At 66.9% G+C, this 21,307-nt stretch overlaps 1 protein-coding gene across 1 annotated transcript in view; it reads right to left on the bottom strand.

The window, feature by feature from the left end:
- Nucleotides 1-21,000, bottom strand: part of CIC (capicua transcriptional repressor) — a 31,376-nt gene extending 10,376 nt beyond the window's left edge. Inside the window, 10 exon segments of the mRNA XM_075122954.1 lie at nucleotides 45-145; nucleotides 396-615; nucleotides 905-1,092; nucleotides 1,172-1,337; nucleotides 1,616-1,798; nucleotides 2,675-2,804; nucleotides 3,122-3,335; nucleotides 3,658-3,807; nucleotides 15,952-18,497; nucleotides 20,753-21,000. Of these exon segments, the coding sequence (XP_074979055.1) occupies nucleotides 45-145; nucleotides 396-615; nucleotides 905-1,092; nucleotides 1,172-1,337; nucleotides 1,616-1,798; nucleotides 2,675-2,804; nucleotides 3,122-3,335; nucleotides 3,658-3,807; nucleotides 15,952-18,497; nucleotides 20,753-20,985 (4,131 nt within the window). The 5' untranslated portion in view covers nucleotides 20,986-21,000.
- Nucleotides 21,001-21,307: the final 307 nt, after the last annotated feature.

The following is a 21,307-nucleotide window of genomic DNA, read 5'->3' on the forward strand; positions in this document are numbered from 1 at the left end:
TCCTGCCCTCTAAATAGCCCCCCTGCCCCTTCCCCAGCCCCCACCTTGCCGTCGGGCTCCTCGTCTGAAGAGGTGTCGCTCTCACTGTCCGTCACCCTCTCCTTGCACTTCAGGTCAATGTCGGGCGGGTTGAACCCATCGTCCGCTGGGGGGGCAGGAGGGGGCAGAGTCAGTGATGCCCCCGAGGCCCCACCCTCATTGCCCAGAGATCCAACCCCCTCCCTGCAGAGCTGTGCCAGGGGGGGAAGACACGTCTGTAGGGTGTGCGGCCGTACAGCGGGGCCATGGGGGGGGTGGCTAAGGGATTTCTGGGGGGCAGTGTGGAGTCCGGAGGCTCTAGGCGAGCTCCGAAGGAGCCGGGAGCTCTGAGGGGTTCGGGGGGGGAGGGGCCTCACCAATTACATCATCGTCCCCCTCCTCCTCGCAGATGACCATGCGCTCCTCATCGCTCGTCATGTCCTCGCTGGCCACACGCTGGGAGCGGGCGGCACGGGGGGCTGGCGGCAGTAGGGGGGGCCGGGGCCCCTCACCTGGAGCTGCGAATGGGGTCCCAGAGGGGCCCGGCCCCCCATACTGCCCCTTCCCGCCGGGGTAGGGTGACGGGCTGGAGCACATCTGCAACAAAGCAGGGAGCAATTGGGGGCTGCGACCCCTGCACCTCCCACCAGCAGGCCCCTTCAACCCAAACCTGAGATCCTCCCCCCCATCAGGGATCCTATTCCCCCCCGATCCCCAAGCAGGGCCCCCCAACCCAGACCCGAGACCCTCCCTCCCATCAGGGATCCCATTCCCCTCCCAGTAGGGCCCTCCAACCCAGACACAGACTCCCCACAGGGGACCCAATACATCCCCTCACCACCCCTCCAGAACCCAATCCACCATGAGCTCCAAGGCCCCCCAGTACCTGTGTGAGCTCCTGCAGCGCCTGGCTGTCCCGCTCCCCGGTGTTCAGCCCGTGCACCCCGCTGTGAGAGAAGGCCCGGGGCCGCTGCGCCCCAGACCCCGCCACGTGGATCAGCCGCTCCCCGGGCACGTGCCCCGTGCCCCCTGCCTTGCCCTCTGGCCCTGCCAGCACCGGGATCTCCGAGGAGGCTATGGGGGAAGAAAAGAGGGGCTGAGCAGGCTGTGGGGGGAGCCCCATGAGGGGGAGAGGGGAGGGGGCGGGTCTCACCTCCCGGCACGGCAGCCGTGCCCGTCTCCGACATGCTGCGCTCCCGCGCCTCCTTGGGGCCCCCCCCAGGCCCCGGTGCCGAGGGCTTGGCGTCCGAGCTCGACTTCTTCCGGTCCTTGTTACACCACTTCCAGTCGGGGTGTGCCTTGAAGTGCGCCTCCTTCACCTGCGCACGGACCACGTTAGGGGGCACCCCGCTGGCCCCCCAGACCTCCCGCTCACCGGATCCCCAAGTCCCTTGCTCCCCCGGCCTGACTCACTGGCCCCCCCGAGTCCTCCCGCCCGACTCGCTGGCCCCCAAGCCCCCCACTGACCACCTGCAGCGCAGCACCCCCTGCTGACCCCAAAGCTGAGCTCCCCAACCCCCTCGTTGACGCCCCCTGCTGTCCAACTCCCTGCAGTACAGCCCCCCCCGCAGCCCAGGCCCCGCCCCGGTGCCCGCACCTGGAAGGCCAGGTCATGGTACTTCTGCTTCTCCTTGGGCCCCAGGGCGTACCACCACTCGCCCAGGATCTTGCTGACCGTGCGGTTGTCCTGGTTCGGATGCCGCTGGTGCACCAGGGCCCGGTGCCGCTTGCTGAAGATCATGAAGGCGTTCATGGGCCGCCGGATATGGTCCTTCTCCCGCTGCAGGGAAGGGAGGGGTCAGTATGCAAACGACCTATGCACCCACGGCCAATCATATCCCTCCAACAGGAAGGGGGTCTAGGGGAGGGATCAGCATCCAAATGAGCAACACACCCAATCACATCCCTCCAACAGGGAGACGGGGGGGGGGGGGGGGGGGGGGGGGGCGGGTGCATCTAGGGGAGGGGTCAGTATGCAAACAAGCAATGCACTCTCAGCCAATCATACCCCTCCCCAAAGGAGGGGGGGCCTATGGGGGGTCCTCATGGAGCATTCCATGTATAAATACAGGGGGGGATGAGTTCTCATGGCACATTCCACGTGGGGGATTAAGGGGGCTGGTTCTTATGGAGCATTCCATGTGGGGGATGGAGGGGAAGGGGGAGTTACCATGGAGCGTTCCAGATGGGGGATAAAGGGGGGCATGAGGTGTCATGGTGCGTTCCATGTGCAAATTAAAGGGGGGGGTGTGAATTCTCGTGCCACATGCCATGTAGGGAATAATCCACTTGGCCTTGGGGAAGTGCAAGTCTCTCTGGACTGTTCCATGCACACAGCATTGCGGGGGGGGGCACTCTTGTCTCTGTACCATTCCATACACAGGGATGGGGGGAGCTGGTCTCTCTGGACTGTTCCATGCACACTGTGGGATGCCCTCTCTGGATCATTCCATGTACAGGGGGTGGAGCGGATTTCACTGGACTATCCCATCCACATGGCAGCATGGGGGAGGGTGTCTCTCTGGCCTGTTCTATGCACATGGCGGGTGGGGAGATGGTCTCTGTGTGGGGACTGACCGTTCCACGGACACAGGGGTGGGGAGATGGAGTCTCATGGACTGTTCCATGCACACGGCAGGGGGGCAGTCTCTCTCACCTTGTTGGGGCTGCGCCCATCCTTCTCGGAGGAGGAGTCTCGCTCCTTGGGCAGGGCGCTCAGCGACTGCGTCCGGCGCTTCCCGGGCTGCAGAGGGAGCTGGATCTCGGGGGACACAATCGACAGGAACCTGTGCAGGGCGGGCGTCACTCTTGTAACCCTGCTGCCCCTCGATCCTCCCCCCAGCCTGGTCCCTGCCCCAGATCCCCCCACACCCTGCCCCCAACCCTTCCAACACCCACTGTACTGCCCCTGCCTCCACCCCACAAGGCCCCAACCCACGTCCCCCTGCCGGCCCTGACTACGTGCCCACAAACAACCCTCCTTACTCCCCTGCCAGCCCCATGTTCCCCCTTCCTCCTCAAAACCCTGCACCAGCCCCGTGTCCCCTCATCCCCCTCGTAGCCCCCCCGCCAGCCCCCTGTCCCCCAACCCTCCCCCACTCACGCGTCATCGTGGTCACTCTCTGTCTCGCTGTCCAGTCTTGGGGGCCCTGGGGCCTCGTCCACGAGCTGGGAAGGGCCCTCTGCCCCTCCAGCCGCTGCCGTGGCCTGGGGGGCTGAGGCTGGGCTGTCGGGGCGGGAAGCCTCCCGTTTTCCCAGCTCAGCCCCTGACACCACACCCGTGACGTCATGGGCAACAGCCGCTGATTCTGGAGGCTCTGGTGGGGGCAAAGGTCAAGGGCAACAGCCCATGAGAACACACCAGGCAGAGAGGGGCCATTTTTGTGGGTCACACTGAAATGCAAAGGATGCCCATCCCCTACCACCATCAGCAAAGAAGAGGCCATTTTTGTGGGTCACACCAAAATGCAACAGCACGAGCTCCCCCTGCTAGCTGCACTCCTTGCTTGCTGCGCGGGCATCATTTTGGTGGGTCACACACAAAAGCCAGCAGTTCCCCTGTGCTGGCAAGGAACTGGCTGGGCTCACGGCCCCCCTGGCTCTCCCCAACTGGCCCACATGAGGCTATCCCACCCTCACCTTTGTTCTGATTGGACACTGCGGGGTGATTGACAGGTTGCTGGCCCTCGCTGGGCTGGACGGAAGAGTCCGGCTGGCTGGGGGCCAGGAAGGGCACAAGGGAGTGCCACGGGAACACGGCCACAGAGCGCGGCTCCACGTTGGTCCAGACTGGAAGGGAGAGAGCAGACAAAGGGTTAAACACACAGCCAGGATGCCTGGGTTCTCTCCTGGCTGGGGGGAGTCTGGGAGCCAGGACTCCTGGGTTCTCTCCCCAGTTCTGGAAGGGGAGTGGGGTCTGGTGGGTTAGAGCAGGAGGGGCTGGGAGCCAGGACGCCTGGGTTCTCTCCCCCAGGGTCAGTCTGCCCTCTACCATACCCCCAGTATTGGGGCTCCCTGGCCTTACCCCATGCTCAGATAGCCCCCCATACCCCCCAGCAATGGGGAAGGACTCTGGAGTTTTCCTTTGCACCAGGTTCCCTCCCCACAACCTGGGGGTGAATGCTGGGAGGAGCCCCAGAGGTGCTGGCTGTAGGAGGGGAGAACAGGCGTGGTGACTCTGCTTTGACCCACAGCGGCTGCCAAACCCAGGGATGTACAAGGGGAGGGGAGCCCCCCCAGCACTGATCTGGGGGCAAGGGGAACCAGCAGTCCCCCAATGCACCCCAGAGTAGGGCATCACCCCATGCCACTCCCTAGAGGGGTAGCTCAGGGCGCAGGACAGGGAAAGCATGCAGCACTGAGTCACCCCCAGGTCCATCCCACCCCCACATCTCCCAGCCCCAGATGATCCCCTCGCCCCTTCCTGTGGGGCCTCTCAGGCTGAGCAGCACTTCCTCCTGGGGGGTGGAGGCCAGGGACACAACCACACACCCACAACACCTGCGGCCCTGCCACACCCCAGCTACACAACAAGGCCCTGCCACATACCCCAGCACAATGCAACACACACAACGTCCCACAACATATCACAGCCCTGACACACACAGATGTCCCAACACAATGCAGCTGGGGCATCCAACACGCACAGAGCTGTACCACATCCTGCAACACACACACACACTGCAACACTACACAGCAATGCAACATAACACAACACAACACACACACACACCAACCTGCAGTGCAACACAGCTTGGCAAACACAAATACACCGGGACATCCTGTAACACACCACGGCAACCCAAGTCCTGCCCAGCCTGCATCGCACAAAGCGCCACCAGACACCCGAACGCAACAACCTCCGCGCCCCACCAGCGAGAGCCCAGGTTGCTCCCCACCCCTGCCTGTTCGGGCCCCGGCCTGACCCCTGCATGGGCACAGCCCCCTCAGCCCCCAGCCGGGCAACTACCACAGGGCAGCACCCACATGGCCAGCCTAGATGGGGCAGGTGCCCCATGCGCGACAGCAGCAAGCCAGCCCACCCCGCAGCTGCCCGTGCCACGGCGGGGAGCTGCCCGTGCCACGGTGGGGAGCTGCCCGTGCCACGGCGGGGAGCTGCCCACAGGCAACGGGGCAGCATGCCACAGCCACCCCCCCACGATGCAGCATCCTCGCCCCAGCCACCTGCCAGGGCACCAACCCAGCCGCCCACTGCCAGCCCTTGGTGGCGTCGGGGGTCCCCCAACCCCCTCAGCGCCCCCGCTGTCCGTCCCGGGAGCACGGCGCGGGCGCGGCTAACTCAATTATTAAAGCCCTTAAGTGGCTGGCGGTGGGGCGCTGCCGGGAAGCCGGTTCTGCCTTCCTGTTCTCCGGCCGGTGACCACATCCCCCGCGCGAGGGGGGGAGACAGGATGGAAGAGGATTTCAGCAGGGAGGGGGTGTCGCTGCAGCCCCCCGTCACTCCTCCCTGTCCCCCATGATGGTGCCGAACTCCAAGCATGGATGGGTCTGCAGGGCTGACGGGGGCACAGACACACCCCCCCCAAAACGCGTCACGGCCCCGAGAGCACGCAGCAGGGTCAGGCAGGAAACCTGAGGCACAGAGATGGGAAGGGACTGACCAAGGTCACGGTGAGCCAGGAAGAGAACCCAGGAGTCCTGGCTTCCAGCCCCCCTCCCCCCTCCCACTACACCCACTCCCCTCCCAGAGCCAGGATAGAACCCAGGAGTCCTGCGCGCTGCACCTGGCGGGCGAGGGGCAGGTCTGCGCTGGGAAGTTAATTCAGGCTCTGGGGACCGAACCAGCTCAGTTGCCCCCAGAGCCCGACTGCCTCGGGGAGCTCAGGGAGGGGGCAAGGAGAGCCCCAGCATCGATGGACCCTCTGCGCTGGGGGGCTGGGGAGCAAGGGGCCCCAGTGGCCCGTCCAGTCCTCAGCCATTGTGCTGGGGCTGTGACCCAAACATCCACAGAATACCAGGGCTGAAAAGGACCTCAGGAGGCATCGAGTCCAAGCCCCAGCATGAAGCCGGACCGATCCCCAACTCCCTAAACGGCCCCCTGAAGGATTGAACTCACAACCCTGGGTTTGGCAGGCCCATGCTCAAACCACTGAGCTACCCCGAACCCCCAGACCAGGGCTGGACCAGGGCCAGTGCCCCAGAGGGGAGGGGCCCCGCGCCCCACTCCTGTCCTGGCCCAGCAAGACCCCCCAGGCACCCGGATGGGAGCTGGCAACTCCTAGAGGGCAGGGGAGGGGCCCCGCGCCCCATTCCTGCCCCCCCACCACTCCCCCCCATGCGTCCAGACAGGACCTGGTGCCCCCCAGAGGGGAGGGGCCCCGCGCCCCATTCCTGCCCCCCAGGCAGTCCCCGCCTTGCACCCAGACAGGACCTGGCGCCCCCCAGAGAGGAGGGGCCCCGCGCCCCATTCCTGCCCCCCAGGCAGTCCCCGCCTTGCACCCAGACAGGACCTGGCGCCCCCCAGAGGGGAGGGGCCCCGTGCCCCATTCCTGCCCCCCAGGCAGTCCCCGCCTTGCGCCCAGACAGGACCTGGCGCCCCCCAGAGGGGAGGGGCCCCGCGCCCCACTCCTGCCCCCCAGGCAGTCCCCGCCTTGCACCCAGACAGGACCTGGCGCCCCCCAGAGGGGAGGGGCCCCGTGCCCCATTCCTGCCCCCCAGGCAGTCCCCGCCTTGCACCCAGACAGGACCTGGCGCCCCCCAGAGGGGAGGGGCCCCGTGCCCCATTCCTGCCCCCCAGGCAGTCCCCGCCTTGCACCCAGACAGGACCTGGCGCCCCCCAGAGGGGAGGGGCCCCGCGCCCCATTCCTGCCCCCCCGCCACTCCCCCCATGTGCCCAGACAGCACCTGGCGCCCCCCAGAGGGGAGGGGCCCCGCGCCCCATTCCTGCCCCCCAGGCAGTCCCCGCCTTGCGCCCAGACAGGACCTGGCGCCCCCCAGAGGGGAGGGGCCCCGCGCCCCATTCCTGCCCCCCCGCCACTCCCCCCATGTGCCCAGACAGGACCTGGCGCCCCCCAGAGGGGAGGGGCCCCGCGCCCCATTCCTGCCCCCCAGGCAGTCCCCGCCTTGCACCCAGACAGGACCTGGCGCCCCCCAGAGGGGAGGGGCCCCGCGCCCCACTCCTGCCCCCCAGGCAGTCCCCGCCTTGCACCCAGACAGGACCTGGCGCCCCCCAGAGGGGAGGGGCCCCGCGCCCCATTCCTGCCCCCCAGGCAGTCCCCGCCTTGCACCCAGACAGGACCTGGCGCCCCCCAGAGGGGAGGGGCCCCGCGCCCCATTCCTGCCCCCCCGCCACTCCCCCCATGTGCCCAGACAGCACCTGGCGCCCCCCAGAGGGGAGGGGCCCCGCGCCCCATTCCTGCCCCCCAGGCAGTCCCCGCCTTGCACCCAGACAGGACCTGGCGCCCCCCAGAGGGGAGGGGCCCCGCGCCCCATTCCTGCGCCCCCGCCCCCGACTCTCCCCCCGGGGCTGCCAGGGGGGCTCGGTGGCGGGCAGCTCTCGGGGTCCCACCGCGCCGGGGTTCAAGGGTCACCGGCTGCCCCCCCCCGCGCCCCCCCCGCGCCACTGACCGAACATGCCGAGCCCCCGCCGCGGCGCGGGGGGGGGCAGCGCTGCCGGGGGTCGCTCCGCGGAGAACATCGCGGGGGGGCGGCGGCGGGGGTCATGCCCCCCCCGCCCCCTCTGCCGGCCGGGGGCGCCTCAGCCCTGCGCGCGCGCGCCCGGGGCCGCCCCCAGGCTGGGGGGGGGCGCGCGCGCCGGGCGGGGGGCGAGCGGACGCGGGCGCGCGCGGAGGGGGCGCGGGGCGGGCGGGGGCGCGCGCGGGGGGGGGGGTCTCCGCCTGTCGCCGTTGCCCGGCGCCCGCCGCCGCCTGTCGCCGCCTGTCCCGGCCCGGCCCCGCCTGGGAACGAGGGCGGCCCCCCCCGCGCGCGCCCCGCGTCACGCAGGCCCCAGCGCCCCCCCCATTGGCCGCCGCCGCCCCGGGTCATTCACATGCAAATGAGCGGCGCTCACACACGCCGCCCGCCCATTGGCCGCCGCCGCGACGTCACCGCGGGGCGAATCAACGGCTCGGCTCCCGATTGGCCGGGAGCGGCGGCGCCAGCTATTGGCTGCTCCCCCGCCCCCCCCCCCCGCCGGCGCTGGGAGCGGGGGGGCCGCGGCTCCGCCTGGGTCCTGCGGCGCCGCGCCCCTCACCCTGGCCTCAGGGCACGGCAGGACACGGGGTCACGTGGGCCGGCCGGCCGGGCACGCTCACTCCCGCACCCGCCTGCACACTCACGTGCCCTTCTTAGCCCGCCCGCACACACGCTCCTGTGCACCTCTGACACGCTCACTCCCGCACCCGCCTGCACACTCACGTGCCCTTCTTAACCCGCCCGCACACACGCTCCTGTGCACCTCTGACACGCTCACTCCCGCACCCGCCTGCACACTCACGTGCCCTTCTTAACCCGCCCGCACACACGCTCCTTTGCACCTCTGACACGCTCACTCCCACACCCACCTGCACACTCACGTGCCATTCTTAACCCGCCCGCACACACGCTCCTGTGCACCTCTGACACGCTCACTCCCGCACCCGCCTGCACACTCACGTGCCCTTCTTAACACGCCCGCACACACGCTCCTGTGCACCTCTGACACGCTCACTCCCGCACCCGCCTGCACACTCACGTGCCCTTCTCAACACGCCCGCACACACGCTCCTGTGCACCTCTGACACGCTCACTCCCACACCCGCCTGCACACTCACGTGCCCTTCTTAACCCGCCCGCACACACGCTCCTTTGCACCTCTGACACGCTCACTCCCACACCCACCTGCACACTCACGTGCCATTCTTAACCCGCCCGCACACACGCTCCTGTGCACCTCTGACACGCTCACTCCCGCACCCGCCTGCACACTCACGTGCCCTTCTCAACACGCCCGCACACACGCTCCTGTGCACCTCTGACACGCTCACTCCCACACCCGCCTGCACACTCACGTGCCCTTAACACGCCCGCACACACGCTCCTGTGCACCTCTGACACGCTCACTCCCACACCCGCCTGCACACTCACGTGCCCTTAACCCGCCCGCACACACGCTCCTGTGCACCTCTGACACGCTCACTCCCGCACCCGCCTGCACACTCACGTGCCCTTCTTAACCCGCCCGCACACACGCTCCTGTGCACCTCTGACACGCTCACTCCCGCACCCGCCTGCACACTCACATGCCATTCTTAACCCGCCCGCACACACGCTCCTGTGCACCTCTGACACGCTCACTCCCGCACCCGCCTGCACACTCACGTGCCATTCTTAACCCGCCCGCACACACGCTCCTGTGCACCTCTGACACGCTCACTCCCACACCCGCCTGCACACTCACGTGCCCTTCTTAACCCGCCCGCACACACGCTCCTGTGCACCTCTGACACGCTCACTCCCACACCCGCCTGCACACTCACGTGCCATTCTTAACCCGCCCACACGCTCCTGTGCACCTCTGACACGCTCACTCCCACACCCGCCTGCACTCACGTGCCCTTCTTAACACGCCCGCACACACGCTCCTGTGCACCTCTGACACGCTCACTCCCACACCCGCCTGCACACTCACATGCCATTCTTAACCCGCCCGCACACACGCTCCTGTGCACCTCTGACACGCTCACTCCCGCACCCGCCTGCACACTCACGTGCCATTCTTAACCCGCCCGCACACACGCTCCTGTGCACCTCTGACACGCTCACTCCCACACCCGCCTGCACACTCACGTGCCCTTCTTAACCCGCCCGCACACACGCTCCTGTGCACCTCTGACACGCTCACTCCCACACCCGCCTGCACACTCACGTGCCATTCTTAACCCGCCCACACGCTCCTGTGCACCTCTGACACGCTCACTCCCACACCCGCCTGCACTCACGTGCCCTTCTTAACACGCCCGCACACACGCTCCTGTGCACCTCTGACACGCTCACTCCCACACCCGCCTGCACACTCACGTGCCCTTCTTAACCCGCCCGCACACACGCTCCTGTGCACCTCTGACACGCTCACTCCCACACCCGCCTGCACACTCACGTGCCCTTCTTAACCCGCCCGCACACACGCTCCTGTGCACCTCTGACACGCTCACTCCCACACCCACCTGCACACTCACGTGCCCTTCTTAACACGCCCGCACACACGCTCCTTTGCACCTCTGACACGCTCACTCCCGCACCCGCCTGCACACTCACGTGCCCTTCTTAACCCGCCCGCACACACGCTCCTGTGCACCTCTGACACGCTCACTCCCGCACCCGCCTGCACACTCACGTGCCATTCTTAACCCGCCCGCACACACGCTCCTGTGCACCTCTGACACGCTCACTCCCGCACCCGCCTGCACACTCACATGCCATTCTTAACCCGCCCGCACACACGCTCCTGTGCACCTCTGACACGCTCACTCCCGCACCCGCCTGCACACTCACGTGCCATTCTTAACCCGCCCGCACACACGCTCCTGTGCACCTCTGACACGCTCACTCCCACACCCGCCTGCACACTCATGTGCCCTTCTTAACCCGCCCGCACACACGCTCCTGTGCACCTCTGACACGCTCACTCCCACACCCGCCTGCACACTCACGTGCCATTCTTAACCTGCCCACACGCTCCTGTGCACCTCTGACACGCTCACTCCCACACCCGCCTGCACTCACGTGCCCTTCTTAACACGCCCGCACACACGCTCCTGTGCACCTCTGACACGCTCACTCCCACACCCGCCTGCACACTCACATGCCATTCTTAACCCGCCCGCACACACGCTCCTGTGCACCTCTGACACGCTCACTCCCGCACCCGCCTGCACACTCACGTGCCCTTCTTAACCCGCCCGCACACATGCTCCTGTGCACCTCTGACACGCTCACTCCCGCACCCGCCTGCACACTCACGTGCCCTTCTTAAGACGCCCGCACACACGCTCCTTTGCACCTCTGACACGCTCACTCCCACACCCACCTGCACACTCACGTGCCCTTCTTAACACGCCTGCACACATGCTCCTGTGCACCTCTGACACGCTCACTCCCGCACCCGCCTGCACACTCACGTGCCCTTCTTAACACGCCCGCACACACGCTCCTGTGCACCTCTGACACGCTCACTCCCACACCCGCCTGCACACTCACGTGCCCTTCTTAACCCGCCCGCACACACGCTCCTGTGCACCTCTGACACGCTCACTCCCACACCCGCCTGCACACTCACGTGCCCTTCTTAACCCACCCGCACACACGCTCCTGTGCACCTCTGACACGCTCACTCCCACACCCGCCTGCACACTCACGTGCCCTTCTTAACCCACCCGCACACACGCTCCTGTGCACCTCTGACACGCTCACTCCCACACCCGCCTGCACACTCACGTGCCCTTAACACGCCCGCACACACGCTCCTGTGCACCTCTGACACGCTCACTCCCACACCCGCCTGCACACTCACGTGCCCTTCTTAACCCGCCCGCACACACGCTCCTGTGCACCTCTGACACGCTCACTCCCACACCCGCCTGCACACTCACGTGCCCTTCTTAACCCACCCGCACACACGCTCCTGTGCACCTCTGACACGCTCACTCCCACACCCGCCTGCACACTCACGTGCCCTTCTTAACCCACCCGCACACACGCTCCTGTGCACCTCTGACACGCTCACTCCCGCACCCGCCTGCACACTCACGTGCCCTTCTTAACCCGCCCGCACACACGCTCCTGTGCACCTCTGACACGCTCACTCCCACACCCACCTGCACACTCACGTGCCCTTCTTAACACGCCCACACACACGCTCCTGTGCACCTCTGACACGCTCACTCCCGCACCCGCCTGCACACTCACGTGCCCTTCTTAACCCGCCCGCACACATGCTCCTGTGCACCTCTGACACGCTCACTCCCGCACCCGCCTGCACACTCACGTGCCCTTCTTAACACGCCCGCACACACGCTCCTTTGCACCTCTGACACGCTCACTCCCACACCCACCTGCACACTCACGTGCCCTTCTTAACCCGCCCGCACACACGCTCCTGTGCACCTCTGACACGCTCACTCCCGCACCCGCCTGCACACTCACGTGCCCTTCTTAACCCGCCCACACACACGCTCCTGTGCGCCTCTGACACGCTCACTCCCGCACCCGCCTGCACACTCACGTGAACTTCTTAACACGCCCGCACACACGCCACACACGCACACTCCATACACCCGCACATGTGCGCTTAACACGCCTGCAGCCGCACCACACACACTCCTGTGCACCTCTAACACGCTCACTCGTGTGTCATACACACACTCATGTACGCATCTTACATTCCCATGCCCCACACCCCCACAGCTGACACGCTCGCAGCAGTGTGTGCTCCCTGGCCACACTCGCCTGCGCGTCAACCACACGCCCACCCAGGCATCCCACTCAGCTGCCCCTCATGGGCACGAAATGCTCACATGTTCTCACCCCAATACCTGCCTTTACACATACACAGGCACGAGGACGTGCCCAGAGAGGTGTGCACCAGCATGTTTGCACACACAGCTGTGCACTTTCACTCCCCCACGGAGCTGTGCATATGTACACATGCTCCCACAGGCGCGCTCTCACACAGCTGGGCTTGCTGACACGCTCACACTCGGACTTGGAGACACACGCCCCCCGTGCTCACACACAGACACTGATGTATCTGGCTATGCTGACGCACACCCACTCTCTACCACACACTGACACACACAGAGCTGCTCTCTATCTCACACACGCACACTCCCAGGGGTGCTGGCTCCTCGCTGGCTGCCCGCCGGGCACGCTGGGGGCCCAGCTGCATTCTTGGGATAACCTCGCTCACACACCCAGGGGCGAGGGGGAGGAGCCGGCCCTGCCGGGTGGGCCCCCACATCCCAGGGACCTGCTAACCCGGGGCCCATGCACACTCCCCACATACACCAGGCCCGGCAGCCTGAGTCAACACGGCCTCTGCTCACACCCCGGGCAGGTCCATGGAGTAGGGGTCAGAGAGAACCCAGCAACCCCACTCCATGCCCCCCAGCCTTGGGCTGAGAGCTCACGGGGGCGGGCACAAACACACATGTGAGAGAGGAAAACAAACACACACGCTGCAAGCAAGAGACACACAAAACACCCCCCCAAACACGCGCACACACAGGAGACACGAATGTACAGTAGGAGACATGCACACGCACCTACACCCCACAAGAGAGACAAGATACACTGAGAGGGACGCACACATGCCAATGCACTGTAACACCACACTACGCACACCTGCAAATGCAGTTTAATACACTCGGACACAAAGAGCAGAGACACAACAAGAGCAAGACAATTCCAACGTGGCAACACACCCGAAGTATAAGAACACACATATCCTGTACAGAAAAAAAACCCACACACCACACAGCCAGCAAGAGACAGCCCACAAAACACACAGAACTGCCCACAATGTACAGCGTAACACACACAGCAAGAGACAGGGACTAGAGCGCAGGGCCCATCCCCTCCAGCGGGGGGGGGGGGGGGCAGGGACACACACACAGAGCAGGACTCAGCCCCTCCAGCAGGGGGCGGCAGAGACACAGTCTTGGGGTCCCCTCCCCCCATGCAGTTCTGGGGGGCAGCAACACGGGACGGCCCGTGGGACGTTCCAGTGGCCACCAGGGATGAGTCTCGCAGCCAGGGGGGCCCGCTAAGAAGACTGGTGGGGAGGCGACCATGAGAGCACGAAAGGAACTAGGGGGCAGCCTGTTCCCCCTCCCCCACTCTGGGGCAACCCTGCCCCACACAGGAAGGATGGGGTCTCCATGGCAACCCCAGACACACACACACACACACACACACCCAGGGGTTGCCATGGAGTCCGTGGGGTCTCCAGGGCGACCCAGAGCCCAAGTACCCACCCAGCAATGCCAGCGTGAGGGTGCGAGACGCCCCTCAGGGGAGGTGAGCGGGCAGAAGCAGATGCCAGCGCATGGGGGAGGGACAGAGGGATCGCAAAGGGGTGCAAGAGAGTGTGAGATGGCAGACGAACGTGCAATGCGTGCGTGCCACAAAGCCACCACCTGTGAAGCTGCCAGGGCTCAGCTGGACCAGAAGGACCCAGCGCCACCAGGACCCCGTGTGCGTGAGCAGCTGCTCCGGCCTGGCAAGCGTGGCGCTGCGGCTGAGGGCTGGCGTGAGCCTGCGCCCGCCCAGAACCAGGATTTCCGGGCCAACCCCCAGCCCCACTGCTATGGGACCCAGGTGTCGATAACATGCCCAGCATCCGTGTGTAGAACACACTCATGTCTGTGGGAAGGGGGAGGCATCTGTATACATACTGTGCACGTTTGACAGCTTGGAGCTGCCTGGTGTGCACAAGTGTGCAGGAGCAGTGGGCAAGGTGTGAGCGCAGTGTTTGTGCCAAGTCTGGGGTGTGTTAGGTGTGCACCCCAGGGCTGTGACTAAAGTGGTGGGGTCTGTGAAACATGCAAGTGACATGTGAACCGGGCGTAACACACTTGTGTTCATGAGTGTGATCCGTGTACGTATGTCATGTGTGCAACTGCTTTTGTGCACATCTATGCCAGTCACACAGGCACTGTGGGAGAGCTTGCGTATGAGCATTATCCGCGGGAGGGTGGAGAGGCCAGCTCTGTCATGTCCCCTGCACTCGTGCAACCCCATCGCACGCCCACTTGCACACCCACCCTTCTCACGCCAATATAAATAGAGATGGGGCTTGGAGCACAGGGAGATGGTCGCTCTGGTTACCGGTTGCCAAGAGACGGCAAACTACATCCCCGATACTGCAGGGATGGTGACGGGAGGGGAGCGAGTGAGCTGCCCGTTCACACCCACACCCCTGGGGCAGGGAGCTAGGCCCCACCCCCCAGGGATTCCACAGCCAGTCCACAATGGCTGGTGATGGGGGCCTCTGACCAGAGGCCTGGCTCAGTGCGACAGCGAGTGTGTGAACCCTGCACTGGGAACCCCAAACTAGGGCAAGAATGAGCTATGAGCCCATGGTGCAAACGCTGCCCCAAGAGCCCCAGGCTGTGCAAAACTGAGCACACGAGTCCCACGTGCAAGCCCTGCACCAGAGATCCAGGCTGGGGTAAGAAGAGAAAAAGCCCCACGCAGAATCGCCGAGGAGCCCATCCAGCCTAGGCGAGTGTGAGTGGCCAGCAACGCACAATGGGGGGGGCGCCAGCAGGGTTTGGCGACAGCCACCGGGGGAACCGGAGGGAGACTGAGCCCCCAGGGCCAGGCACCGTGAGACACGCGCACACACTCAGAAGCATTGACACGCACACAGCGTCCCCTTCAGGGCACTGGCATCTCTCGCACACACACCCAAGGCTGTGCACGTTCAGCATCACACGCAGCCACGTTACCCCCGTCCCACCCGCTGACCCCAGCCCCCCTCAGCAGCCAGAGGGCGGGGGGGGGTGGGGGGGGGAGCGGTTGCCTTTTAGGCTGAACTAGGCTAGAGATCAATGTCGAGAGCTGAGCTGAGCTGACAGACTAGTATTCCAACAAAGGCACAAAGGCTTCTCGCCCGGCGCTGGGATGCGGCCACCTCTGGGGTAGGGCGGGGGCTGTCTATACAGGGACCCCTCGCCCGGCGCTGGGATGCGGCCACCTCTGGGGTAGGGCGGGGGCTGTCTATACAGGGACCCCTCGCCCGGCGCTGGGATGTGGCCCCTCTGGGGTGGGGCACAGGAGCTGTTCATACAGGAACCCCTGTCCCAGCAGAAATATGCAGCCACAGGTCCAAGACCATTGTATGCCAGAGGGGAGAGCGCCCCCTCCCGAGCCCAGCCCCAGTCCCTGCAGCACTGCACTGAGGCCAGGCCTGAGGGCGCCCCGGAGGTCCCTTACCTGTGCCAGGCCGGCCCATGATGATCTCTTTCTTGGGGGCTGGCGGCCCGGGGTAGTCGTTGGGCACAATGACGGGCAGCAGGGCAGCCGGGGAGGGGTGGAAGGCGACCGGCTGGAAGGGCGAGGAGACGCTGAAGACGGGGGGTGCCTGCTCAGGGGCCGGGACAGCGCTGGCCTGGCTGCAGGGGAGCGCCCGCCCCATATTGATGGGCACCGGCACCTGCAGCTGTTCTTTCGTGCCCACCTTGCCCAGCCGGGGGCTGCCTGCCCGCCCCTCCCGGGGCTTCTCTGTGAACTTGGAAGGCAGCGGCACGTCGGGGTTGCGGACGATGACAGGCGAGTCCCGCTGCACGGCCGGCACCCGGCGCACCATGGGGCTGGGGTCGGAGGTCAGCCCGGCGGGTGGGGAGAGCAGCAACAGCGGCGAGGCCTGCTGGGAGCGGGAGGAGAAGGGCCCGGGGCCCGGCGGTGAGACAGCCCGGAAGCCGGCGGGCGTGGAGGGGGTGGGGGTGTGGGAGACCGACTCCACCCCCGAGTCCAGACTGTCGCTCTTCTGGAAGTCGGTGCCCCCCCCCGGCCCGCCGTGGGGCGCCTCTGCCTTGCGCTTGCTGGGGCTCATGGGCACGGTGAAGGTCAGGTTGGTCTGGAAGGTGGGCACGATGCCCGAGGAGTGCCGCTCCCGGTGCGGGGCGTGGTGCAGCATCTCGGGGCTCAGCACGCCGCCCCCCGCCCCCTTGGGCGTGCTGGCACTGACGTGGCGGCTGCGGGCGGCTGCCCGCTGGATGACGGGCGAGGCGTTGATGGGGCTGAAGTTGGCGGGCCGGAAGCCGAAGAGGGGCGAGGGGGACGGCGAGGGGGCGGGCGAGAAGGGCGACTGCGTGGAGACGGGCGAGAAGGACGGGGTGCCCGAGCGCGAGCTGCCCAGGGACACCAGCATGACGGCCGCCTCGCACTCGTCGAACTCGAAGCGGGACAGGTCGGCCGGCGCCACCAGGCGGGGGCGGGAGTCGCCGCGGGCGCTGCTGGCCTCGCTGTCGCGGGACGTCTCATCCCAGTCGAACTCGGCGCTGCCCTCCCGCAGCCCGCTGGCCCGGCCCTCCGACAGGCTCTCCAGCTCCTTGGTGCGCATGGAGAGGTGGCGGGAGCAGTACCCCCGCCGCTGGGACTCCTTCATGCAGCCCTCGCGGGAGCAGAGCCGGCGCCATTGCTTGCCGTTGAACTTCTTGCGGATGCCGTTGGGGGTGCAGACCACGTCCCCCTTCTTGTACTTCTGCTGGGCGGCCGTCAGGGGCGTGCGGGAGCGCCCCGAGCCCGGCGTGCTGCACTTCTCCACCGACACCACGCTGCTGCTGCGGCTGCCGCCCGCCTCGGGGCTCAGCAGCGGGGAGGCCTGCTCCGGCAGGCGGGCGAATGCCGGGGATTTGGGGGGCGACAGCAGCTGCGGGGGGGCAGCCGAGGGCTTCTCCTCCCCGGCCCCCCGCACGCCAGCGCTGATCTTGGAAACCTCGGCGTCCTCCGGCTGCTTGGGCTCAGGGCCAGGGGGCTCCTCCTCCTCTGGCTTGGGGGGCGCGGCGGCAGCTGGGTTCCAGGGTGGGCGCAGCAGCCGCAGGCCGGAGCGTGGCACCCAAACCGTGTCCTTGCGGGGGGCCGGGCTGGGGCCGGCGAAACGCACCTTGTAGGAGGCCGGCTTCAGGCTCACCTCCATCACAGTGCCCTCGTAGTAGGTCGTCTCCTCGGGGGCCACGCAGACGCAGACACGGGCCCCCACTGCCACGGCGCCCGCAGAGGGCGTGGTGTCCAGGACCACGTCCAGGGCCCCCGAGCCCAGCGCCCCCTCGTAGTAGGTGACGGCCCGGTCGCCGGCGAACTGAACTCCCAGGTCCTGGCCACGCCGGACGTGCTTGACCACGGCTGGCTGGAAGATGCCCTGGCGCCGGGCCAGGACCCGCTGCGAGCGCAGCAGCCGCAGGTCATAGTCGCTGGGGCCGGGAGCCAGGCCCCACAGCTCCCCCCGAGCTCCCTTGGCGTCCTCGTCAGCCGAGTGCTCGCTGGCTGTGTCGGTGCTGGAGGAGGGGCAGCGCCCGGCGCCCTCCTCGCCTGGCACCCCGGAGCCCTCGGACCCGCTCCACTCCTCCCCGGCCGCTGGGTTCTTGCGGGGGGCTCGGGATTTGAAGGTGGCCGTCTTGCGGCTCAGAGGGGGCTCCCCTGGGGGGTCGTCGCACCCCGGCTCCCCCTCGGGTGTCTCGTAGGGATCACTCTGCCTGCCAGGCAGCTCCCGCGAGCCGGGGTCCATCTTCACTGGCATGAGATGGGGGCCTGACAAGGGCGGGGGCTGGGCAGGGCTTTCCTCCCCACCTCCCCCGCCCGCCTCCTCTTCCTCTGCCGGCTTGGGCCCCCCCTCAGCCGTCCTGCGCTTCTGGGTCTTGGCCCGAGTGGATGGGGGAGAACGGCTGCTGCTGCTGCTGGACGAGGCGGAAGAAGAGGAGCTGGCAGCCTTCCTCGCGGGTTTCATCTTCCAGCCTCCAGGCAGGGTGAACTCACAGGACCTGGGAGGGCAGGGGCGGGGGGGGAGACCAGGTCAAGGGGTGAGGTCTGGACAACCCACCCAGGGCTTCCCCCAGCTCTACTGGGGCCCCTGAACCCCGACCCACAGCCCTCCCCCAACATCCCAACTACCAGGGGGGAGTTTGTGTGTATAGTCCCAGGGCAGGGGGGCCAGAGGGAGTGCTGGGATCTCATGTCCACCATGGGGGAAGTGGGTTCCTGCGTGGGGGCAGTAAGCCCCTGTGTGGGAGAGGAACATCCCCCAATACACCCTGTTCTGGGAACGGGGCTAAATTTGCCCCTCACATACCTGTTTGCCCTGAATCCTGGCCCAGCCCAGCCTACCCCAGGCAGGGAGAGGTTAAGCAAGGTGTGTGTGGGGGAAATCTCTCTGCCCATGTGCAAATCTTAAAGCCCCCCCCCACCCCCCAGAGTGTGTAAAGGTGTGTGGGACGTCCCAGCTGCTGAGATCCCCCGGGACGATTCCTGGCCCCCAATTTCAGGCAGAGACCCAGGAGTGGCTGGAACGCCACCCCCTCCCCCCTTAAGATGGGCTGAGGGAGGGAGAGCAGCTGGGCCCTGCCTGTATCCTCCGGAGTCCTGGGCCACTTGGCCTAGCAGGGCCCCTCTGGGCATCCCTGGGAGGAAATGGGGCCACAACCGCCAACCCCACCAATACCAGGGAACCCCAATCCCAACACCCCCCCGGGCCAGCCCCCACCCCCACAATGCCAGCCCCGTCTGCCTTTTCTGCACCCCCCCCCAGCTCATCTTCCCCAGCTCCAGCCTTCCCCCCGCCTCAACACCGACTGCCCAGGCCCCCTAGGACATCCTGACACCCCCACGCCCTGGGCCCCATTTCCCCTAGTCTGTCAGGCCCAGAGGATCCCCCTCACCCCCAGCTCCCCACACACACACACACGCTGGGGTCTCCTGAGTGGCTCACCACTCTCCAACCCATAATACTATCCCAGGGGGTCCCTCTCACCCGGGAAACCCCCATCCCATAATAGCAACGCAACCCCCTTGCCCAAAAAATGGTGCAGCCCTTTCCTGCCACACTACTGAAAATGGTACCGCCCGGGGGGGCTCCCCCCATTTTCAGGGGGGGTCGGTAGCGCCCGGGGGGCTCCCCCCATTTTCAGGGGGGGTTGGTACATACCGCCCGGGGGGCTCCCCCCATTTTTTAGAGGGGGGTTGGTTAGTACCGTCAGAGGGGGCTCCCCCCATTCTCAGAGCGGGGGGGTTGGTTGGTACCGCCGGGGGGGCTTCCCCCTATTTTCTGACGGAGGGTTGGTATCGCCCCGGGGACCCCCTTACCTGTTTGCCCCCCCGTCCGAGGGGGAGCCTGGTACAGCCCTGCCCCCTATCCAGGGGGTTGGTACAGCCCGGTCCCCCCCGCACCACGGGATGGTCCAGCCCGAGCCCCTCTCGGCCCCTCCGAGCCCCTTTTACTCCAACAGACAAAATGGTGAATGAATCTGGACCAGCTGGAGCCGCCGGCCAATCAGCGCGCATAAACCCCTGACTGGCAGTCGCGGGGACCAACGGACACGAGGCAAACCTGGGCATGGCCCGCCTCCCAAGATTAGCAGTGGCAGTGGCCAATCAGAGGCGAGGAGAGGCGGTTACTATCCCAGGCTCATCCTGCCCCTTCCCTGCGAGGGACACTTACAGTAGCCAATGAGAGAGCGAGAAGGCGTAGAGGAGTCCGGCACAGGAGGTACAGTAGCCAATAGCAGAGAGGGGCGGGGCGGGGCCAGGCCCAGACTTGTTTACATGGCGCGGAGCGAGGGGGGAAGCGCGAGGCCGCGCGGCGCGTCATGGGAGTTGTAGTCCGCATCCCGGCACGAGCCCCGGCGCCCCCGCTCCGCGGGACGACTACGGCTCCCGGTACGCAGCGCGGCCGCTTCCCGCCCGGCGCGGAACCTGCCGGGAGGCGTAGTCCCCGCCGACGGACTCCGCACACTACAACTCCCAGCAGCCCCCGCGACCGACCCTGCCCCAGGCCAGGCCAGGCGCCGCTCGCTGCGCGCTGGGTGACGTAGTCCCCGCCGTGACCCGCCCCTCGGAAGCCACTGGGCGGCCCCCCCGCGCGGAAAGACTACAACTCCCATCACCCCCCGCGGCAGCCCGGCGGGCGCCCCCCCCCGCAGGGCCTGGGAGCGAAACTCCAAGGGGAGAGGACAGGAGCCCCCTCCGGACGCCCTCCCGGGGAAGGGTCATTTGCATCTCATTAACATATTCATGCGCTCACCCGGCGGTCTCTCCCGGCCCGGTTCCGTAGCGCCTCGTCCGGGCCCCTCGCGCTTCCTCTCGGCAACAGCGGAGCCGCCGCGGCCCGCACCGCGGCCAATCAGCGCCCGGACCGGGAACCCCCCCGCCCCCAGCACACACACACGCCCCACGTGGGGGCCGGGGGCGGGGCTGGCCACAGCCAATCCGCGCCCGGGGCGACCAAAGGATGAAGTCATCGCACTGTGCCCCCATTGGCTAGGGGCGGCACAGCCCTCGTCCAATCAGAAGCCGCCTTCGGCAGGCCAGGGAGGAAGGCGGAGCGGCGTGTGTGTGACACGCTGGAGCCTGGGAGCCGCGGCCGCTGGTATCCCCCCGCCGCGCGCCTGCGGTGCGTGCAATGCAACCCCCCCGCCCCCCGGGGCGTTCAATGCAACGTACATACCCCGCGCGCACCGATGCATGCAACGCAGCTCCTTTCCCCAACGCCTGTGTGCGCCGCGCAACCGCCCTGCGCACGCAATGCAACCCCTGCGCGTGCACCGAGGCATACGCTGCCACCCCCACCCACCGGTCC

The sequence above is a fragment of the Caretta caretta genome, chromosome 24 (genome assembly GCF_965140235.1).
Source record: "Caretta caretta isolate rCarCar2 chromosome 24, rCarCar1.hap1, whole genome shotgun sequence".
NCBI classification, from domain to species: Eukaryota; Metazoa; Chordata; order Testudines; family Cheloniidae; genus Caretta; species Caretta caretta.